Source organism: Paramormyrops kingsleyae, chromosome 10, assembly GCF_048594095.1.
Source record: "Paramormyrops kingsleyae isolate MSU_618 chromosome 10, PKINGS_0.4, whole genome shotgun sequence".
Lineage (NCBI taxonomy): Eukaryota > Metazoa > Chordata > Actinopteri > Osteoglossiformes > Mormyridae > Paramormyrops > Paramormyrops kingsleyae.
The window spans coordinates 31,757,081-31,780,600 of record NC_132806.1 but is presented as its reverse complement, the minus strand read 5'-3'; the positions used below and the strand labels follow the sequence as shown (position 1 = coordinate 31,780,600).

General features: G+C 42.0%; 1 protein-coding gene across 1 annotated transcript; it reads left to right on the top strand.

Moving 5' to 3' along the window:
- Nucleotides 1-1,842: 1,842 nt before the first annotated feature.
- Nucleotides 1,843-23,520, top strand: tspan17 (tetraspanin 17). Its single transcript, XM_023819556.2, has 8 exons — nucleotides 1,843-2,428; nucleotides 12,968-13,018; nucleotides 14,004-14,150; nucleotides 15,963-16,133; nucleotides 17,347-17,472; nucleotides 17,583-17,630; nucleotides 19,023-19,139; nucleotides 19,465-23,520. The coding sequence occupies exons 1-8, from the start codon at nucleotides 2,345-2,347 to the stop codon at nucleotides 19,528-19,530; spliced, it is 810 nt and encodes a 269-aa protein (XP_023675324.1). The 5' UTR covers nucleotides 1,843-2,344; the 3' UTR covers nucleotides 19,531-23,520.

Below are 23,520 nucleotides of genomic sequence, written 5' to 3'. Positions count from 1 at the left end.
ATTTAAAAGAAAAAAGAAAACAAAAAAACAATGCTTTTGTCTGTGCTGACTAAAACTGGTCAGCACTGTCTTTTCATAAAGCAGACAACACTACATATGTGATTTAGGTGTGTGATGCCATGACAGAATGTTCTACAATGCCACTGCGGAAGCTGATTTATGGATACAGATCTCGTGATGTAATTGCTTGATTGAGAGACAGCATGGCTTAAAGTGAGACACCTTTTACCTGGGTTATTATACGGCTTTTTATTGCAGTTAAAATGGACCAAAAAAGAGATTTAAAAGACCCAGAAATTCATAAAACGCCATTCAGAAGGAAGCAAGACTCTTGAAATTGCCAAATATGATCATCCCACAAGCAAATGCTTTATTTGTGATAGTTAACAGGGTCAGAAAGAAAAATGTGATGAGAAGAAAAGCCTGAAATGAACTTTAATTTGAGGATGAGGAACAATTACGCTTACAGCCTCCAAGGAGCCCTTAGCTTCCAGTACTGGCATCTTCGAGAATTGCAGCCTTCCTGGAATCAGTCAGAGCACAAGGAAAACACTGAGGTATCGCTAAGGTCAGGGGGGCTGAGACACAAGCCCATTAAATGAGATACACAAGCAGAAGCCTGAGAAAAACTATACGTCCGGCAGCAGAAAGGTGAGGGGTAGAGTATTGGTAGGGAGGAGTAATGAAGTGGGCTGCTATTATCAACCATAAGCTGATCTGACCTTTTAAAATTGCTTTTAGGCTAAAATTGGACTTGAAAAATAACGCATGTTTCAGGAAGACACTTTCTTCAAGAGGAAAAAGTTTGCAGCATTCAGGAATACGTGACGTCTATGCGGACATAGCTGCTCGGCAGGTCAGCAATGTCTGAATGACGACCGCAGAATGACTCGGAGCCGCTGCTCACTTGAGAACTCGGGGGCCCTTCTGACGTGTTAGATTTAGGGTAAGGGAAAACAGCACACACCCGAGCAGCATCTAGGAGGCCGGGGTCGACCGCTTCCGCTGAAATCGGATAAATAAAAAAATATATCGGATAATATATCGGATAAATAAAAAATAAAGAAACTGAGAGAGTCCATGGATGTGAGGCTGTAAGTGACTGAACAGAATATTTTATACTTGTTATTTTATAATGTACTTCCTTATTCTTAGGCTCTAAACTGAGTTGAGAAAAATAATCCGGTTGCCTAATAATTGTTTGCTAAATAAAATGTTCAACAATAAAAGTATCATCCTCAGAAAAATCATTTGCCTGATAATTATACACAATATACATTCAAACAGCTCCCCCTTAAGGTCCTGCAGGTTATGACATCCTGTCTACCAGAGTAGTACAGTATCATTGTTGAGTTGTTGTGGTGTCTCTGGTTAGTGCTCTCACTGTATGCTTCCAGGACTGTGGGTTCAAATACCACTGACTCTGTCAGTGGAGCTTGGGTTTTATCTGTGTGGGTTTCCTCTATCTTTAAAGACATGTTTAGGTGGATTAGTGTCTATACATTGCTTGTAGTGTGCCCAGTGATGGCTTGCTGTATTGTCTCCTGTCCTCTATGTCCTGTGATGGACTAAACACTTTGTGATCCTGCATTGGATGTGTACGCTTTGAAATAAAAATAAATATGAAGAAATTAATATCGTACAACATAATTTCATAATTACCCCATGACCCTGTACTAAATAAGTGGTTGGAACAAGGATGGATTTATTTTACTAATACACGTAATATAACTTACTCAGCCTACATTAACTTTGACATTAGATAGAGTACCGTGGTTATTTAGGTGTAGGTGGGAATTGGATTGAATCGAAGACATAGCAGAAAGCCCTTCCTCCTGCTTGGACCGCCATGAAGGCGCCGCGCCGCCGCAGGCTCACGCAGAAGGCCGGCCGTGGGGCGCCGCTAGAGGTCCCTGTCATTTGCGCCGCCTGCTCTCTGCATGGCTCACACACTCCAGTCTTCCCTTTTCTTTCTCCCATGACAGCGGGGTTGTCGTCAATCCTCGATTGAAATCAAGCAACAAAAAAAAACAGCTAAATATTTACTGGAGGCCTGCAGATTCGATGCTATCTGGAGGACCAGCGCTCCGAATGCGGCATCTCGCTGTCGCCTTCGCCCCGATCGCCGCGGCGGGCCAGCTAGAACATCGTACTAGCTAGTTATCCAGCTAATCGGGCTGCAGATGCATTTCACGCACCGATGACTAGCCAGTAACCCCGGCGCGTATGGGCTATTGTTAGCCGACCAGCTAACGTTAACCCAGGCTGTTGTGATCGAGGGTAGTCAGTCGCTAACCAGTTAGTCGCCCTGCCTAGCTGTGCAGCTAGCGGTAGGTGGGGAAGGATGAGCAGGAAACATCACTTCAAAGGAGCCGAAGTCAGCTGCTGTGTTAAATATTTCTTATTCGGGTTCAACATAATATTTTGGGTAAGTGGGGTGCAGCCGCTGCAGCCTTCGCCGTGTCACTTTGCGCCTTTGTGAGTCTTTTTAGTTCGGTGGGAGTCTGTCAGCGGCGGGACTCCGGCACCTTAGCGGTGGGTCCCGGGTAACGTTACACTGTAGCGCCCCGTCCGTCTGCGCGGCTCTCACGTTACACTCTTACGGCTCGGCATGTTTGTTTTTTTTTATGGTGTCTGTAACCGTAACTTGGAAAGTTTGGAGGCTCGGCCATTTGTGGCCTGGTGTTTAATCCGCAGCATCGATGCTAATTAATCCGCTGTCGCCTCGTTTCTGTGGAAATGCAGGCTGTTGTCTCACTGAACTTCCCGCAGATTGTGTTCGGGCCGCCTGGCAGCGCCCTGTGGCGAAGGCTTACATTTACTCCTGGGGCTCCTCTTTGGATAGGAGGCGACATTAAAATGCAGCCCCGTCTTAAACTGTCATAAAATGCGGGGCCGATGTGCGTCCCCGTCGCGGAGCTGCTTTGCCGGGCTGTGGTGTGGCTTCGGCCGCCTGTGGGCCTCTTAACCTCCCCGTGCTGCTCGCCGTGAAACACCGCCGAACATTTAGTAAACTTAAACCTTACCCTGCTTTTCTACTTTGTCTTCCTTTCATTATATATTTCTAATTTAAGAGACATGGGGAAAGAAAAGTAATTGCTGTGTATAATGGTTATTCACAATGCTTTGGACATTTAAGTACATCTGCTTATGTTAGATGTCAGTTCAGGGCTGCTTGTATTGCCTTAAATTGAGTTGCACCGTTAGTTGACCTAAGAAAGTTTATGCTGTTCTTGATTATCAGTGTCACTTAAGCTAAAAAAAAACTAGCTTTCATTCTACTTTGAAACATTGGCTCTAAAATATAAATTTAAAAAAAATAAATTTTATCACTGGTGGAGCAGAGTTTTAAACATATGATTAATGTACTGATTTTCTTCTTTACAGTGGTAATGTTCATTTCATCAACCTTTTTAACTATTCGGCTGACTTGAATATATTTAGATTTGGCTTTGAAATGCTTTTATAGCAATGTGAAGTGTGGAGGTATTATATTTGAGATCTGCCTGTTGCAATGCGACAGTTCAGGCCTAGTTCTGGACATATAATTTCGTTTTTTGGTTCATGGAAACACACACACACACTGAGCACCACCTGTATGGTATTAATTTTTCCGCCTAATGAATTGTCAGGCTGATGGTTCCCATTTTGTGTCCCATGGTCTCCTTCTGTTTAGCTGGCTGTGCACAGGTGGGATGGTGCCCCCCACACCCAGCAAACAGAGAACGCTACTGCTGACAAATCCTACCGGGAATCCTCCTTTCTACAACATCTAAATGTGTGCTGGATGCACGGCTGATGTTTACATATGTATATACGATGTTCTAAACAATCACACACTTGCACTTTAAATACAGGGGTCTGTAGTGGTTTTGTCTTTTTTTTTAAGCATTGTCTCTCGAATAGCCTCTGTGTGAATTTTGAAATACTTGTAATGATTTATAAATCGATTAAAACTGGTTCTTATCTATGCTGTCCCTCTGTAACCTTTCCAGTGCCGCAGCCTGAGATGGCTCATGTGGCAAAGTTTACTCTTTGTTTGGTTACGTGGCCGGACCAGTGGTCCCGCTAGCTGGGATTACTGGATTTGTGCTACCAAGCTGTAGCTCATCACATTATTATAGTGAAAGTATGGTGTTAAGTTAAATGAAACCCAGTTGAGCTTGGTAAAAGGTAATGTTTTTTTTTCACAAGCTGTAAAATAATTAATGAGTATTTTCTAGTAACTTCTACCAGTTTATTCTATGGGAGGTACTCTGTTGGTGGTGCAGCTTAGTGTCAGCTGTATAATCATTTGCACTGTATCTGCTAGCCAGTGAGGTAAAGCAAGTAAGTAAATACATAAATAAAATTCCCAGTTAAAGGAAAAACATACCTACAAGTGTAGCTTGGTATCTCTGGATCCACCTAATGCCTTACCTGTAAGCAACATTTATTTTTCTGTTAGCTAGTCTTATCACTTATCCCGGTGAAGATCATTGGGAATTTTACATAATTTATGTTTTATTATTAATAGTCTTATCAAGCTTCCTTGCCGCCTTTACTGATACAAGTTATTGATACAAAAGTTGACTGTACTTTAAGCTGATTGGCAAATGGATCCCAGCAAAGCTTTCAAGAAACGGGCATGTACGGACCTGAACTTTCCTGATGCATACCTCTCTGTGCTTAGAGTATGATCACAGTCCCAGATTAAACTTGTAGTTTAGTAATTTGTTTTAAAAAAAATGTGGATGAGAAAATTTTAATGAGCTAAGAAAAAAAAAAGAATTGAAGTATACTGTATAGTCTCGAGTGAATATGCTAATATTTTAATTGTATTAGGAGTGAAACAGGGGTTAGACAAATGATGTTATAAAGATTATTGGGGTTGTGAAAAAGTTATAGTATACGTGTATAACGTGTGTGTGTGTGTGTGTGTGTGTGTGAGGGAGAGACAGAGGGAGAGACAGATGTTTTAGGTTGTCATGGATATCTAGTTACTCTATTTTAAGTCAATGACAGGAGATAATGTCTTATCTCTCAGTTTCCCACATGTTCTCTCTCTCCCTCCCTCTATCTCTCTACTTTTCTCTTTCTCTCTCTGTCTCCCTCTTTCGCTCTTTCTTACACTCTCATGCACAGTCAGAATGCAGAATGTGATCTATCTGGGTTTTGTTGCAGTATGTGCACATATTGTCCCGTGTATTTATGCCGGCTCAGTATGCTTGTGTTTGTATCTCATGCATTTGCGAATCTGCCCACACATTTCTGTTTGTAGCATCTGTTCTTTCCCTAATAAGTCAGGGGTTGTAAAATATCGTGTGACATGCATGGCACCTGAAATCATAGTATTATGAATAGATTTTTTTGCTCTTGCTGCATTTAGTATGACTGACAGTGGGCACCTTGGACAGATTGTTCAATGTATTATGACTGAATTATTTCCAGTCAGTGGATCAGTGTTGTTCATAGGACATGAAATGAGGATTAGCCTGAGTAAAGTAATAACTGTGGGTTCCAGACGAGCACCTTTTTAAAGGGAAAGAACAAGGACCTCTTGTTTGCTGAATTTTCATAGGTTGGATGGAATTTAGACTTTACCCCCCATCCCCCCCCCCCCCCACCCCGAAAAAGCTGTACTTGGAATCTGACCATTTTATGATGATTAGGTTGTTCCTGGTTTAGACTCTTTTCAGTGGTGACACGAAATGTACGTTTTAAGGTGCTGTCTGTCTTGAGCAGAGAGCTCTCGCTTTTCAAGCTTATGTTGCATTTTAAGGTTCCAGATGGTTTCTTTGGTTAGTGTTGTTTGTCTTCTAAGTAGAGATAAGTAGAGATATACTCCATATTATCCAAACTCATTGTGACAATAGTGGATTTGTTACCATGCCAGTGATTTCCTTGTGTGACGTGGGAAAAATGGAGCCCAGCGTTACTCGCATTGATTCCCTTCTGTGGTGAAGACAATAAGTCGCCGTATTTCATTCCCGAAGAAAGCCACGCCTTTGTCTTTCTGTACAAAGACTTTTGTGTGCTGAAAAAGAGCGTACAGTCCAGGGAATGAAAGATTGTGGGCGTGGAGGGAGTCTGAGGTTTATACAGCTAGTCTTGGTCCCATGTGGACCTTGCTAGATGGGATGAGCTTTGAATCCTTACCATTAATCCCCCCATTACAATGCTTACACAAATTATGCTGGATTATTAAGGATAATTTTGCAGAAAACTTTTCTTTTTTTCTACTATGTCAAATTCAGTGTTTGTTTTGCCGCTTTGCTGGAGATTCACACAGCAGATAATGATCTGTTACGCTACATATTACAATAATATGTAGGGAATGAAAGGTAACATATAATCTAATGCTTACTAAAGTCTTCCTTAGTAGGAGTTCCATGTTTGTTCATCTAGAGTGTGACCGAGCAAAATTGAACAAAACGATCTGATTATCTAGTGATTTAATGCCATTCCACTTTATATACCATTAACATTAGGTTCAACTGAAAATTCAACAGTTGTATTGATCCTGCCACCCCCCAAAAAAAAACAACAAAACGGATCCATGTACTTTACTCATGTCATTGTAGCAGTGTGTTGTGCAGTAATGTAGTAACAAGGTGTTTGTGCGCTCCATGACTCTCGCACCCCTCCCCATTTAGCAGCTGTAACAGACAGGGAACTATCTGAAACTGGTTGGAAGAGATCAGCCTTTCTTATCAGGGTGACAGCCGTTTTATACAGGAAGTCGGTACCAGAATACACACGGAAGGGTGTGGAAGGAAAACCAGTCAACTTTCTCAGTGAAGTTGGAATTTAGGTTGAACTTGTGGCGCAATATTTTACATGTAGGGCCTGTATAATTATGTTTTTGCTTAAGTTTTTACACTAAAAAACAGTATTTGTGTTGTTGTATTTTATTATGCGATGTTCATTTGTTCTATCTTCAGTGGGACTTACTGTTTGACAGTAAAACTGAAGCCTTGACTTGTAACAGATTTCAGGAGCTGCACTAGCTTTAAACCTACATAAATCCTGGAGGAGCTCATCAATGCTCATCAATCCAGACACCTTGTTTGCCAGCATCTCCGTCGAAAACCTGGTGAGCAGCTTCTCTGGACTCGGTGCTCGCAAAGGTTTTCCTTTTGTCCTTCCTGTATCTGACAAGCATGGATCCAATTATGCTTTTTCCATCCATGTCGTTTTGTTCTGTAAATATGCGTTTGTTCGTTTGAAATGAATGAGTCACATGGAGGAAGTCGTATTTTGGCCTCGGACTTGAGGAACCCATTAAGCTATGATGAAGCGATCTTGGCAGCATGCAGGAACGGGACACATTGGTATAAGGGAGGCTATTGTCTCCGTCACCTTTTGTGTTGGCGCCCAGGGACAAAGGGCCGGCCGACACCATGAGTGCAAGGTGGCTGCCGTCGTTTACTCCTCAGCTCCCTCTAAGACCCCAAGTGCCTCTGGTTTCTGTACACAGACATTTATCTTCTCAAAGCAAGGAAAGAGGGCCACCCATTCGATGTTTGAGGGGCTTCCATTCCCTGATTTGAGTGCGGCGATTGTTACGAACGTGGGACACGCTTGGCCACTCTCAGGCTAACCGTGAGGAAGATGTCAGCCTGCCTGCTGGTGGGTTACCCCCTCCCCCCCACACACACACACACGTGCCCCATACGCCGCCTCTGTAAGTCCCCAAACATCGACATGTTGTTAGGGAGGTAGCTGAGCTCTCCCCTTTCCGTAGTGTGAGTGTTTCTCCATTGTGGTCCTTCCTTTCCTCTTTTATGTTTTTTTTAAGATGCACCCCCCCCCCCCCCCCCAACTGTGGCCCCCAGCAACATTTGTATCAAATTCCAGAACGATCGGCATGATGTCTGCCGAACATAACATGTCTGTGATTTGATTTGTGCTGTTGCTGTTAAGGAATGAATTGCCTGTGAAGGGCTGGGATGGGAGGCTTGGCTCCTTTTCTTCCTTTCCTTTGTACTCACAGTTCCGATTCCCCACCTTTTCCACATAGATCTCGGCTGAAACCGCAATGGACATCAAGGGCTTCCTCATCTTTTCTTTGCTTTGATTTCTTTCGTCTTTTTTTTTCTTTTTCCTTTTTGTTTTTTGTTTTTTTTTTTGGAAAGTTCAGAACTAAAATATTAAGCAAATATTAGAATAACATTAAGCAAAGTGTGAACAGTTTTTTGCTCATCGATTCCTCGCTGTGGTCAGCACTCTGAAACTTTATTATACTCATAGGAGTGAAGTCTGCTTTTAGACTTTCAGAACTGCATTTGATATAAAGCAGAATAGGCAAATGGTTCACTGATGCACTTTCTCTCTCTTTATTTTTTCTTAGCTTACTTTGCGTAAGTGGTTTTACTGGTTACTGACTTTTTTTTCTTCTTCCCGAAATAATGGGATGTGGGGGGGATGCATCGCGTTTGTTTCCCTCCTTGTGTGCGTGAAAGCAGCAGGGTTAAAGCGGAGCGTGTCAGCATCGCAGTCCTGGGTTCCCATGCACTGCCAGAGGCGTGAGCCTCGCTGCCTTCAATGCTGCCTTCAATGCTGCCTTTATTGTGCTCAGCTCTGTGTGGTCATGGTGTCACGCACGCGCCTGTGCTCTGAGGCGCTGGACAAAAGGCCTGCCACCGCCAGGCCAGACCCGTTTGCACGTCTGGTTAATTGCCGCCGTCACTGTTTGGCCTGCGTCTCGCGTCCTGGGACTGCCCTCTGTCCCTGAGCGCAGGGGACCGGCCGCAGCTGCCAGCGTTTGCTGTCCGCGCCTCCTGGAATCACACGCAGGTGACCAGCTGGGCCCCCCACAGTGAATATTATCTGCATTTTACGCATTTAGATTTTGTCCTTCGTTTTTGACCTGCAGTGCCTGAAGGATTTTTTTTTTAGGTTCTGATTTAGAGCAGTGCGAATTTATAAAAGGTGCCCTTCTTTTTACATGCAGTAAGGCTGTAGACTAAGTGATGCTGTGTGTGTGTGTGTGTGTGTGTGTGAGGACATACATTACATTGTGGGGGCCAAATATCCATGTGTGGGGACCATTTTTTTCTATCCTCACATGAGGAAATTCAAATTTATAAAAGTCTGTGACTGCAATCAAAAAACTAAAAATGCCCAACGTCTTGTGTTTTGTTTGGTTTCTTATGGTTAGGGTTAGGGCTGGGTAGGGGTTAAGGTTGTCATCGTTGGGATTATGGTTTTTCCTGTAGAAGTGAATGGACGGTCCCCACAAAGATGAGTGCAGGTGTGTGTGTGTGTGTGTGTGTGTGTGTGAGAGAGAGAGAGAGAGAGAGAGAGAGAAATTGGCATAGATGTTTGTGGTGCAGCTTCACTCTGCTGGATCACATTCATGTCACTGCTGTGGTCTGCAGTTGAGCTCTGTATTTCGATTGTGCCTGTCCCCCCACCCTGCAGTGTGGCCCCTTTGTTGCATGTGATGTGTGAAATGCCCTCCCCCACCCTCTCCACAAAAAGCTTATGGATCAACATACAAACCGCTTGAGGGGTGGGCTGTTAAATTACATTCATGTGTTTAGCCTTTTTCCAAAGTCCTCTGCGGGACTGTGAAAAACAGCCTGGGGATTATGTCTGTATAAAAGAAAACTAGGTTTTAAAATGGAAAAATATAGCTTATATGCTGTTATATCACAGGAAAATTTAATTGTGTTCCTGAAGTACTTAATTACAATATCATATTAAATAAATGTTATAAAATTGCATTTGTTGTTTTAAAAACTGCTTCATTTATGCAAATAAATGCTAATATTGTATAAAAGAATCAGAGGGTTATTGGGGCATACTGATTTAATATGTACAGTGGTGCCTGCAGTTCATGAACGCTGTGGTCTACGAACAATTTGGTTTTGACCAAAAATTTTGTGGAAAAAAATACATTTGTTCACATGCAAAATTTGGTCGACGAACAGATTCCCCGACCAGACTCCTTTTTTTTATACTAATGTAGCACCGGTGGTGCGCATGTCCCAGCATGTCCCAGCATGCAACTGTAAATAGACGAACCACAACAGGCACCCAACAAGCACCGAACCGAAATACTACACACAAGGTTGTCAGACACCAAACTGCAAGATGCACACACGGTGGAAGATTTACACACGCTAAATACACACGAGGAACCGATCGGATCGGATATACACAAGACATGGGCAAACACACGTGCGACAGTAGGGAAACGCAACTATTAACATTAACAACAACACCACAATGGTTAAGGACTGTTAATAAAGAGCGTGATTTCCCCGGCAAGCAAGTCTCCATGTCTCTCTGCTCCCGTGATGCCTCGGTCCGAGGTACTATAAAAACCAGAAAATTATTTAACAAAAATTATTACATGGTAGGCTTGTGAACGAATGAATCAAATTTCAGTGCTTTCTTATGGGGAAAAATTGCCTTGGTCTGTGTACAAATTGGTTCACGACCACTTTCCTGGAACGGGTTATGCTTGTGAACCGCAGGCACCACTGTAGAACATTATTTAAGGAGGTGCTGCCCAACATGGGCATTGTTGTGGTAATGCTGTACTGGGATGTGGCACTGGTTTCCAGGTGTGGTACTGGTCCCACTGTCCACACAGTGCCCCCATCATGTGCCTATGCTTAGGCAGGTCGGAATGTACGTCGTACCTCTTTAGCCTGATTGAATTCGTTTTGGCTACAGTTACCAGGAATGCATCAGTACATTGTGATGTGTGATAGTAATAATAATGAATAATTTATACAATATGCACTTTTTCCTTCAGATGATCCATGCACAGAACGCAGCTATCTCCCTGCATTTCGACACGTCAGATGATGGTGACACAGCTAGCTCCGCTTGGTTTCATTTTCAGGCCACGTCAACTCGGGTACAGATAATTTACAGTGGAAAGCCGTAAGTTGACGGCACTGCTCTGTTCTTGCTGGCAGTGGAAAAGCTCCAACTGTGGGCCCCATCTCTGTCACCTGCTCCTGTCCAGCACACGTGTACGTCGATAGGCTTGGTGTTGGTAAGGGAGGTGTTCTAAGCGCTGGGTGCTTGAGTAGCAGCAGGAGCAGACGGGGAGATGGAGATTAGTGTCTGAACGTCCCAGATGGGTCGATAACATCGAACACCTGACAGGGGGCCCCGTACCGCGTAAAGCCATAAAACTTAGCTGTTAGTTCTCGCTGGTGCCATGTTTGCCTGGCGGGTAACACAGGGAGTCTAGGAGCTGATTAGACGGGTCCCCATGGCAACCTGTAATTCAACCCCACTGCCCCTGTCAATAATGCTGCAAGTTTGGCGTGATGTGTGAATGGTTCGCATGTGAGGCTTTAATCGCAGTATCAGGAAGGGAAGCCAACAAGCGTGCCTGTTGTACCTTGAACGCTAAAAGAACAGTGATGACTCTTCACCTTGGGTCACTTTGGTCCCCATACACTCCATTGAATACTGAAGTCCTGCAATTCCCCAGTTTCTGCAGTGATGCCTGTCATTCACAGGTGGGAGTCCTTCTGTTTTGTCCGGTGTATCTCGAGCATTTAGCTCTGACTTCTTGCAGCTAACATTTTGGTGTTTCCAAAGACAGACTGGAGAACGTGGCAAGGGGCTGATCGCATCTTGTCCAGGTGGTAGTTCAATTTTAAAATATAGATCATTGAAACTATTTTCCCTAGATGTGAAGGTGTGGACAACTGTTTTTTCCTGGATAAAGGAGGATAAAATAGCAGTTGGAGCCAGTTTGACATTTGCATTTAAATAGCCTCTTAAAAGTGCACCATAGATAATTTGCTGCATGTGCGCATTTTCATTGGTTACTCTTTTCAGAATAAAATCTAAGCCAAAAGCTCTGGTAGTGAGAGAACTTTTAATATAATCAGCCCACAGATAAATTTAAGTTTCATTTTTGTACGTATTGTAGATAACGGAAAGCTAAATGCCATTAGTAATGCAATTTATCGCAAAAATGTATTAGAACTTTAAGGAAAATGTTGCTTCACTGGAAAACACAAATGTGTATTGTTTTGTTAAATAATATTTATTGGTCCCAGTACTTTGGAATGGCCCTTGGGCCAAGTTTAAATGCTCTTCCTAATAGGTGATGAAACTTTAGAGGACAGATAACCTCCTCGGGGGGGCAGGATGTGGCTTCCCAGAAGACAGATGTGGAATGATTGTTCTTCATTTAAAAACCAGGCCAGTTTCATGTCTCAAAATGCATCCTGTGCATTTAAGCATCAATGTTGTTGTTTGTCCGAGTTCTTGTGAAACGTGTAGCTGTTCCCCTGTTGTTTAAAGCACTCTTTCTCAGTGCCTGTTGTAGGCACTTCTGGTGCCTGCGGGCTCATACTTAATTCTATAATGTGGAGTTGGGCCTGACTGCTCTCAGCCTGATATTAAATTTAACTCGTGAACATTCACGCAATATTCTCAGAAACTCCATTGTAAGAGAGACGTCCTTTAAATCCTTCAGTAGCGGTCCATGATTTTCACACGCAAAATCCACGACGTGTAATTCCCAAAGTGGAAGGATGGTTTTCTCAGCAGCCCTTGCTTGTGCTTTGATCAGATGCCGTTACGTGAAAATTTGTCCACCAGGTGCAAGTTTTGCGTGTGCAGATTAGAGGCAGCGTAACAGTGACTGACTTCATCAGAATGCAGTCTCTTAAACCCAACTGTGAAATAGACCGTTAAAACAGATCACTTGTAATCAAGCTGTCAGATTGCTGTGGGTCCTTAAGACTGCCAATGTCGTACATAAAGCCAACGCAAAAATAAATCGCAACATCTTGGCGTTAAAGCATTTCCTGCGGCTTCTTGAGTCTTTTGGGGGCGGGATCCACTATGTCGGCAACCTGTTTTCTCTTGGGTAAGGTGGCTTGAGAATTGGGTGGGTGGGTGATGTGTTCCATATTGTCTGGCAGCACATTTCAGTACCCTGCCCTGTTTTGCTGACTGACTTAATCTGTGTCTTTTGTTTTGTTTTTCTGTTTTCCAGTTGCTTGGAGCTGCATTCTTGGGCATCGGACTCTGGGCATGGGCAGAAAAGGCAAGTACACAGCCGAGAAATTAAAAACATGACGTGCCATGCTACGGATGCCGACGATCATTGTTTAGCCGGCAGCCATAGCAACACGCAGACTTATTTACGGGAGATACGGGGATGAGAGCGTTTGGTGCCAGTCATAGAAGAGATATGGCAAGGAGACAGGAAGCAATTTACCGCAGTTCTTAATGACTCCTTATTGCCCACTGAGGAAATTATTAGGTCTCCTTGTGTATAAGCCTGCCAAAAAACGAATGGATTGTGGATGAGAAAAGCAGAGATGCTTAAAAACGGCTTCAAAATATTTGCCTGTCTTATGATTTGTGTTCTTATTGTCAAATTTTGAGTGTTAACATCTTAATGGAATAAAGCAGGGTTCTTCAAGTCTGGACCTCGATTCCAAATCCAGGCCTTGTTTTCAGTTCTCCCAGGTAGTTAGTTTAATAATTACTGATTCTGATTGGTCAGAGGCTTCACACCTGACTGACAGGTAAAGGAAGGCTGGAGGACCAGCAGTGCTCGGCCCTCGAGGACCGTGATTTGAATAACCCTGGAATAAAGGTTTAAATACTGAAAATGGAAGTCACCCCAGGACTCGTATGGCCCTGTCCATTTTCATGTGATTATCGTGTTGTCTTTATGCTACTATAATCTGATTTGTCAGGTGAGTTATTCATGTCTCCAGTTAAGAGCCTGACATTTTTACATTGAGAATGTGCCTGTGACCTTTTTTTGACCTTTGAAACACAAAGGTCGGCCACATCATTCTTCGTGAAGTCATACTCGGGCTCGACTGAGCTTCAGTTTAGGTTTAATGCAGTTTAATATTCCTATTATGATATTAATGCTAGTTGCTTCACAAATATATATATTAAAAGAAAAAAATTCTAACGTCTAATCTTGAAGTGAAAAATAAGATTTTACTCTTCAAATCTTCCTCGGCTGACACTTAGAATGTGATGTTTATTTAATTTGTCCTCTTTCGCAGGGAGTGTTGTCAAACATTTCATCCATAACGGACATGGGGGGGTTTGATCCTGTGTGGCTGTTCATTGTGGTGGGGGCGGTGATGTTCATTCTGGGCTTTGCTGGGTGCATCGGCGCCCTGAGAGAAAACACAGTCCTGCTGAAATTTGTGAGTTAAAATTTTTTTCTTATGCCAGCGTGTATGATGGGTGGTTTGATTCTCTGGGGGGGTTGTTTGGATTGTTTGTCGTCTCCCTTTCTATATTTACCCGTTTCTTCCCGTGTAGCAAAGATCTTCGGGTTTGGAGAATTAGACCCAGTTTTTTAGATATGCGTTTATACTTGGTGATAATTTAATTTGAAAATTGTTACCCAATTTCAGTGTTGCGTTTTCCGACATCAAGCCTTATGTGCAACGTAATTTTCACTGAGATGTTTAAGAAAAACATAGCTAAATCCATGATAAACTATAAATTGTTTTTTTCCTAATGAGCAGAAAGAATCTGCTCATTAGGAAAAAAACAATTTATAGTTTATCATGGATTTAGCTATGATTCCCTCCTTTATCGTGCAGCCTCTAATTTTTGAATGTAAGCTTTCTCAATCTTGATATGAAGTTTCTCCTTCCAAAAAAAAAAACCTCTCTAATCAGCTGCCCTTTCCCCCGCATGTTGCTGTGTATGTGACCTCTTCAGTGCTCCAAAGCTGCGTAAATGTGGCCTTTTTCCTCTTGATGATTCTTGAGTAACTCCAGTCCAGTCTTGTACAATGAAGGCCTTTTTCTCAATTATCCATTGATTAATTCAGGGCTTCTGTGCACTGGGCTTTCATGGGAATAAATGGCTTGGGCCAGAAAAATCTTGATGACCAGAGTGTTTGACGTTGCCATTATTGTAAAAAGTATTTACCGTAAATGTCTTACTAATCAAACCAAGGGAAAGTGAACCTCCTTCCGATGTTAATCTGCAGATCAATGCAAATTCATTCATTATTAAGGAGAAAGCTTCTGGCTTTAGCTTAGCTCTTTATGTGAAATCTTTCTTTCATTTAAGTGCTCCGTGAGGGAGTTGCAATATTTTGTAAGTCAGGGATAAACCACGATGAGGTGTGTGGTTATGCAAAATAATCGATGACTGCTTGGTGTAATATGGCCCTCTGCTTTGTGTAACTGCACACCTCATCATAGTTAATCTCTTACTCTTCTCACGGCTAGATGTAATGCATTTTTCTTCTTTTAGCTATTTTCTATCATTTTCATTCCTGTTGTTCTTTAACTGTAATACTTGTGTGTAGTTTATGCTTTGCGATTACATTTTGTTTGTTTGTTTGTTGTCTTCAAATGTGCTCTATAAATAAATTTTACTTACCGGTATTTCTTACTAATGAGCAAAAATAATAAATTAACCATGACTAGTTTGTTCTTTCAGATGAAAATTATTTCAATTAGCATTTTTGTAATGTTCCAATATACTCCCTATAAATATAGTCCCTATAAGGATAGATCGTCTTGTCAGGCTACTTACTGGAAGCGACAAATATGTTAAGCTACCACAGAAACCGTCAACAAATCGGCGCTTGCGTTTTGAAAACTAAGGAAAACTTTTTTTTAGTCATGAGTAAAAAGTCACACCGGTTTTTATATTAGCATGTTTAATAGCATTGAAACACATTAATATAGAATATATTAGGCTGCTTAAACTACCTGTGCGAAATTAATCAAAACCCATGTGACAATTCTGGACCAATAAGAAAATAGTATTTACCAAAGCTCTGGAATAGTCACTTTTATTGTTGCATACTTAAGTAATAAGTAATTTGCATAATAAACATTATACTATGGTATTTAACAGGGCTAAACTGTAGCTAGTTCTGTGGTCTCTGTTGTCCTTGTATTGGTCTGTAATGTCATGGTTTTTATTGTGCTGGGCTGCCTTTTAAAATGTACATAATGTATAATGCAGAACCTCCTTTATCTCTCCAGTTTTCTGTATTTTTAGGGCTTATTTTTTTCCTGGAGCTGACTGCTGGGATCCTAGCATTTGTTTTCAAGGACTGGATTAAAGAACAGCTTAATTTTTTCATTAACAACAACGTCAAAGCGTATCGTGATGATATTGACCTCCAGAACCTCATAGACTTCGCCCAAGAATATGTGAGTTGACAATTAGGTTTTGTAGCTCTGCCACAGTTCTCTGCATGGCTGGACACATTGAGCTGAAATTGAGTTTATCTTCAGCTTTTTGGTAAGGTTTTCACCATGGGTTTTGACATTATTGTTACACGTGGTCCACAGAGGTAGTCTCTACTTTGGGTATGTAACAAGACGAAGCTTGCCGCTTTTAATTTTGCAGTGTTAGTGATGCATCAATTAAAGCCTGTCATACAACAATAAAGGGATACTAAAATGTTCATTAGTGCTTATTATATTGGGCGACTCCTTGACTGGGGAGCAAGTCAGTTAATTTCTTATTTTATTTTTATTTTTTAATATGCAAATGAAAAGTACTGTCAAATGAAATGTGCAGATTGTCAGTTCCAGAATTTAACCATTTTGAAAAATCTTCATAGACACTTGCTAAACAAACTTTCCTGCAAGCTTGTTCCTGCAGCTTCTTCACACACAATAAGTTTTATTTATATACACTCAAGGGATTATCTACACCTTAACTTGGCCAATGTGAAGGAAAAGCTCGGCTGTACTTGTAATGTTTTTCCAGAAATGTTTTTCTAACGATTGTCACATTGCAGACATAGATTTCCACATCTCCTTTGTCCTTAAAAATGTGTTCTGCTTTCTTTTTTGCTCTTGGGATACGTTTTGTTTTTCCACTATGTTGAAGAGTCTTAATCTAATGACATGTACTCATGGTTAACAAGACTTTCACATGCAGAGCAGTGGTTTGAATCACAGGATTAATGTATAATTTGCAAAGATCCACACGTCGCATGTTCCGCTTGGAGAGCCAACCTTTGTTTTGTGTCAAAACAGACAATGATTGTTCCATTAAAAACAGGAAGACAAAAGCTGTTACCCCCCCGAGGAAATGTCAGTTTTGCTTTTGTGATTTAAAATTTCCTATTCATCTTTGGAGGTGACCTAATTTTACAGTGTTTATAGGGATTTTTCCTTTTTGTTCAATCCTGTTTCTACAGTATTCCTTACTGTCTAGCTAGCAGACTTCTGAGATTAGTGTCACATTTTAGGCCCTAAAATTGGCCTAGAAAACATTTGGTATATATAATATTTTCAAAAGTTAAGAGATAATGGCTTTGGTTTTGCTTTGCTTGCACTTTATTGCCAAGGTAATGCAAATCCATTTATTTAATGTAACTGTTTTTGTCCTTTGAATACCCACAATGCTTAGTGGTCATGTTGTGGTGCACACGGCCCCAACGACTGGAACCTCAACATGTACTTCAACTGCACAGAGCTGAACCCCAGCAGGGAGCGATGTGGAGTCCCCTTCTCCTGCTGCGTCAAGGACCCGGCGGTGAGCTGATGGTGGGGGGAGCGGTCTGTCTTCATCTAGACTTGTCGTCGTCTTCCTCATTATGGGTTTGCTTTCCCTAAGTGTGATTTTTCTTCCCAATTTTGTTTTAGGAGGATGTTCTTAACACGCAGTGTGGCTACGACGTCCGCCTTCAGGGGGTCAGTTGCCGCCTTTGTGATGAGTCACACAATCGGCAATTATTAGTAAATAAAAGCCAATTATAAATGCAGTGGTTTTTCATGTTTGATATTTCATTCAAAAATGCCTGTATTTATCGACATGATGCAGACCAAGAAGAGTTTTAAAGAATATTTCGACGGCAAAGGTTAAGATGTTACATACGTGTATGATGGGAACCATGAGCACATGCACCTTGCGTATTTAGGCTTCTCACTGCTGATGTTGCTGTTGTGTAGCTGTGTCTTATTGGGCGTTCAGCGCGGAGAGAATGCTCAGCTTTCCCTTCTTTTTGATCCCAGCTCAGATGCACTGGGTTTATTTCCAGTGGTAGTGATTAGGTTGCTGTTTTAAGCCTGGGAGAGACGGTCTGTAATTGCCGTTTCAGCTGGTTTTAACCAGGGCTGTGGGTGTGGCGAGAGAGACGGAGAGAGTGTAAAACTGAACAGCATGGAGTCCAATAAGCCAGCAGCGCTTCGCTTCCTGTGCGCAGCGTTAGCCTATCGACAAGCACTGGCTTGTTAACTTGGATCCGTGTGGGTTTTCTTAACATGACTCTGCAAGCCTGTAGCATAATTACGACTGTGGTTCTTTATATTATCAAGCTGTAAATGTGAATTTTAACATGAAATGACAATGATTGGCTCGTGTTTTGTGGGGGCGGGGGCGTCCTGGAGTGTTATTGCCGAGTAGGCGGGCCACAAGTGGTGGCCGACTCTCTGCTTATTAATCCATACCTAGAAGTTTTAGTTCAGCTTCAAGCAGGTGTTTTTTTCTCCTTTTAATTAGAAGGATGTAGTTGTTTCCAGGGGAAAGATCGCTTGGGTGGGGTCACCCGGCTTGGGGGTGGGGCTTAAAATCTGCTCCCACGCCCTTCCGCTGAACCGGCTGGCGAGAAACTGGGATTTCAATAGTAATGGTCCTCTCTGTTGTTTCTTATCTGAGGGAGCTGAAAGATTCCCTTGGTGCGGTTCCACGCAAACAAAAGGGGCTTCCAGAGGGGGGGGTGTGCCACCGGAGCCACCCTCCCCCCCTTCACTCCAGCACTGCTGTTGGGGTCAGCCTCCTTATTGAACCGGCACCTCCATGGCGTCAGCTGTGACCATAATAAAGCCAGCCCCTGTGATGGCTGTTTCTCTAGTGTGGCCTTTTTTCTTTCCGTGTCCATAACAGTAACTCCCAGGTTCCAGGAGGGAGGACATTTTGTATTTAAAGAGATAGTGAACCAATTACAGGGAATGCTGATTCTCGCTGTGATTTTTTATTTTAAGAGGGACAGTATTGCTGCTTTCCCTGCAGATTGCATCACCTTTAATGAGCCATGTGTGTATATTTGTCTCTTGCCTATTCATTATTTTTTTTTTCTTTTACAGGAACTTGACCAGCAGAGATATATTTACACCAAGGGCTGTGTGGGTCAGTTTGAGAAGTGGCTTCAGGACAATCTGATCGTTGTGGCTGGGATTTTTGTCGGAATTGCACTATTACAGGTGAGGCTCTGCGTCCGGCAGCCACCTGGACTCCTGCAGCCCCTGTTAAGTTGTTTATACCTTGTTCCTTCTTTTGACGTGGCTCATAATTGTTTTCCTTGGCAAAGGCTGCCATCTACTGGTTTGCAGCTGTATTTTAATCTTGGATTATTTTTGGTCAGTGAATGTGATTTAAAGAGGAGAAATCTTTCTTTCGGAAATGTATTCAGTTTATTAAAAAAATGTGAGGGAAGGGCATTGGTTCTTCATGGAAGTATGATTGGTGCAAACGGAAATGGGATTTGGATCTCTGATGCCTTGGAGTCTTGTGTGTTTTTCTGTGTAGATATTTGGAATCTGCTTGGCTCAAAACCTGGTCAGTGACGTCAGAGCGGTAAAAGCTAATTGGTGACGTTGAGCTAACAAGGAGAGCCACCTGCACACCCAGCCGGGCCCCTGTCAGGTGACACAAACCTGGACTGAAGCATGGAACGGCACCAGCAAGGGGTCTTGGACAATGGGAGCGTCTATTGATGGACTGATGTTAGCTGATTGTAGAGGTTGTTGGCTTCTGCTTTGGTTAGCCCTCCTCTGTTTCGGTGCTTCGTCAAATGATTTAGTCACGGCATCGCAGAACCCTCACCCTGGGAGAAGCTCATACCATTGTAATATGATGTTCTGCTGAGGTGGGGAGTGGACGTTGTGGTTTTTTGGTGTCTTGTGATATCCTTTAATATTTTATAAAGAGTTGAGCAACAGCACACAGCAGCTTTAGAGGTGAAGCCACCGTCTTGCATTCCGCGGACTTTTGCATCCAGCCACGGACTGAACCATCTTCGCGATGTCGTCAGATCCAACCTTCTGAGATCACCCCCCATCAATATCTGTTCAGTTTTTTTGTTTTTTTTTTTATTTGGACCGAACCCCATGTCTGTCAGCTCTCCGGAAGATTAAAAAGCTCAGAAAGGCTGCATTCTTCTGAATGGACCTGAGGCTGAATAACCCTTAAAGATATGAACCATGGACCAGTCAGCAAGTGATGTGCTGCTCAGAATTTCAGGCATCTCTCCTATAACCGTGAATAGCAGCGGTTCTTAGTGCTGCTGGGAAATAGTTTGAAACAAAATGAACCGTCACAGAATGAAGGTGGACTTCAAGATATATATAAATTAGTATTTTTATTCCTTTTTTGGTCGAAGACTAGAACTAGTAATTACTGTTTATCCCTTTTTAAGGAGTTGCAGCACTTTGCAAGGGTCTCACTCTCAGTGACACCCTTTGAATGGGAACTGCCGTGACAACCTGTAATTTCGGGCAGATTTGGTAAGAGCTCTGCCGTAATGGCTGCCCGAACGTGGCCTATTTTCTGCAAGCACAAGTGCCCTGTTCTGGTCCAGCTTCGGGGGCCGACTGACAAGCCAGGCACCATTCGACGTGCCATCGCTGCTTAGAAAGATTACATTCTGGCCACCTTTTTTAATTTTTAATGGAATCTTTGATCTCGTTTAAGGTTTCAACGACCGAAAGTTAACCGAGTCACTAGAGCCACTGGCCTTTTTTAAAGAATGTAACAGGATGTCTATGCTTGTGCTTCCCGTTAAACGCCTTGGTCCTCCTTTCACACTACATGGAGGATGGGTAATGAGGCCTCATCCTCCTAACCTCCTAGAGTTTTATCCAATGCTTCATAATATGAGGCCATCCATAGGACCAGTAACCATGGCAACATTTCGCCTGTCACAGTCAGCAGTCTATGTTCAGTCCTCGTGTTACTTCATATGCAGTATACCAGCTTGCTGGGACCCCGCAATCTCTTTGAGTGGCCTCCCCATTTAAGAGGATAGCCCAGTACCTTTAGGCCAATAACTCCTCCCCCTTTGGTAAAGTGGTTTATATTAAATTTGTAAATGAGAATTGGGGGGGGGGGTAGGAAGGATCCTGATGATAACTTTCCAACTGTGGATGGAATTTGGGCTTAAATGTTGTAGCATTAACACTTATGCAAAGCCACTGACTGTCTGGAGCCCATTCCTGTCTGGATTTCATTTTTATTTTTATGAGTACACCCCATGGCAGTAGATTGTGTATATAATTGTGACAGAGCTCCTATTAGACATGAGAGATAGTAATTTAAAATACTTTTTATTCTGTAATTTTGTGTTTTGTTTACATGACTCGCAGAGGTGTCCTTGAATCAGCCCACGGATGGTTTCCTCTTTGAGAAGGCCCATTGACCCCGTCTGTCTTTTGATTTCCTCACAAGATGTTGCGCATTCTGCAGGGAGGAAGCTCAAAGCAGGAGAATGGCTTTTCCGTTCTCGTCTGTTATGAATGTATAATTATGTACCATAACTATGCTTCCCTGTTTTCATACACATTCCACAAAATAAAAATTCCCTTTCAGCACAGTACCCCTTGACCTAGGGAATAGAAATCTGGTTGTTTGCCTGCTTTCCTTAGAATTCGTCTCATGTGACCATAGAATTGGTACCAGTGCCGTTTTGTCTAACTTAACAAATTTATTTTTGTATAGCACATTATCACAACATTACATCGTCCCAAAGCGCTTTACAGCATCCCCACCCGAAGCCCCCAGTGAATAAGCCATAGCCGACATAAGCAAGCATTGTCACCCCCCTCTTCGCTGATTGCCGTCTTTGAAACCTACAAAAATGTAGGGATGTAGTTAAAAACCACTGAATGCTTTACAGTGATGCTGATGGATACAGTCTCCCACCCCCCATTGGTGGATTATTTTGTCAGTGTTTTTTTTTCTTTTTCATTTTACTGTTCAATATCTTTAGCTGGGGGTACAATCACAAGCTAATTTGGGAGGTATCCCCTGTTTTAATCATTACCCCCCCCCCTTAGGATATTGATGACAATACAACTCTTTCCTCTTGAGTTATATGTCAGGTCCTCTAATTGTCAGTAAATATACACCTTTAAATACCCACAGAAAGCTTAAAATGGAATTGGTTAGGCCCATATGCTTTTTTTTATTCCATATAGCAAAAAATTAAGAGGAAAACAGATGGAAAAATGTATATCGCTGAAGATGCATTTTTTTCTACCTCATTTTCAAAAATGTTGAGGCAGGTCTACATTGTTTCTGTTGCCTTTCATGCTTCATTGCTTGTTATTAATATTCCAGAGTGGCACCAATTTTAGTCCCTCTGGTGGAATCGCCGTCCCAACATATGAACACATTGCCTGTGTCTTGTCAGGGTCTTCATTTTGCTATGCAAATTGAAGTTTCAGACACATAAGAAAATGGGAATTAAATATTTATCTCACCAAACAACAAATAGTGGGGACATTTCTTTTTCTTATTTCTGGGTCTATTACTGCAGCAGAAAACCAATCCTTTGCTCACAGTTGAAGTTAAGGTCATTTCCTGGTAAGGACCGTCATAAAGCACGTGCCCTGCTCTCCTGGTGACTTGAGAATCGCATTGCAAATTCATAAGGCTTCACAGACGTGGATCATATATGAATATTTTATGTCACAGTTTTAAATTGTACTGTAACAATTCCTAATATGAAACTTATTAACAGTGCACCTCATTGACCATTATGGTTTATAGTAACTATAACAATTTTTGTTGTATTTATAACTTAAAGTATATGGTGGAGGCCATGTACTCTAAGGCTGCTATAGCCTTCTGACATTCCACTAATTCTACAGAGATCCTAAGACTATAAGCTCTTGGTATCTTACAAAACACTACAGATTGATTGTTGTGTATTTCACTCCCCCTCATTTGTGTCGGCAAGGACGGCACTTTTAGTGGTATGTGGGCATTGTGTGGTTAATCTGCGCTGGCATTTACATTTTCAAGTAATTTGTAAATCATTGTTTCTTTTAAAGCTGAATTGGTCTTTCACTTCAGCTTGATGGTTTAGTACCCTGTTCTTTTCTAAACCTCAGACACAAATAATGACATGTTAACACTGCAAATTTACTTCTCTGAGTCGTTATATAATTACATACGTGTGTTTTAGTATGGGATAGTTATCACCAAAAATAGCAGCTCTTACACCTCTTGTACTTTCTTACTAATCCACATTTAAAATTCTTTAATTTTTAAGTTTTCAAAAAACATTTCTACCCCATTCATGGTGGGTGGTGGTACCCCAGCAAATTCTGTACATTTTTGTCTTTTAGGTGATTTGTATATATATTTTTTAATCGGGACAACAGAATACACAGAAATATTAGTTTTAGAAATGAACTACCATTCTATTAGTCTGCATTGTTTCCTTTATTTTAAACGGCTTCTTTGAAAGGTTAGAATTGTGTAGAAACGATGAAATTGGTTTGATTGTTGCATATGGTCTGTTACACTGTATATTGTCTTACAAATATGCTTTTTCATAAATAAAATGATTTATGACAAGAA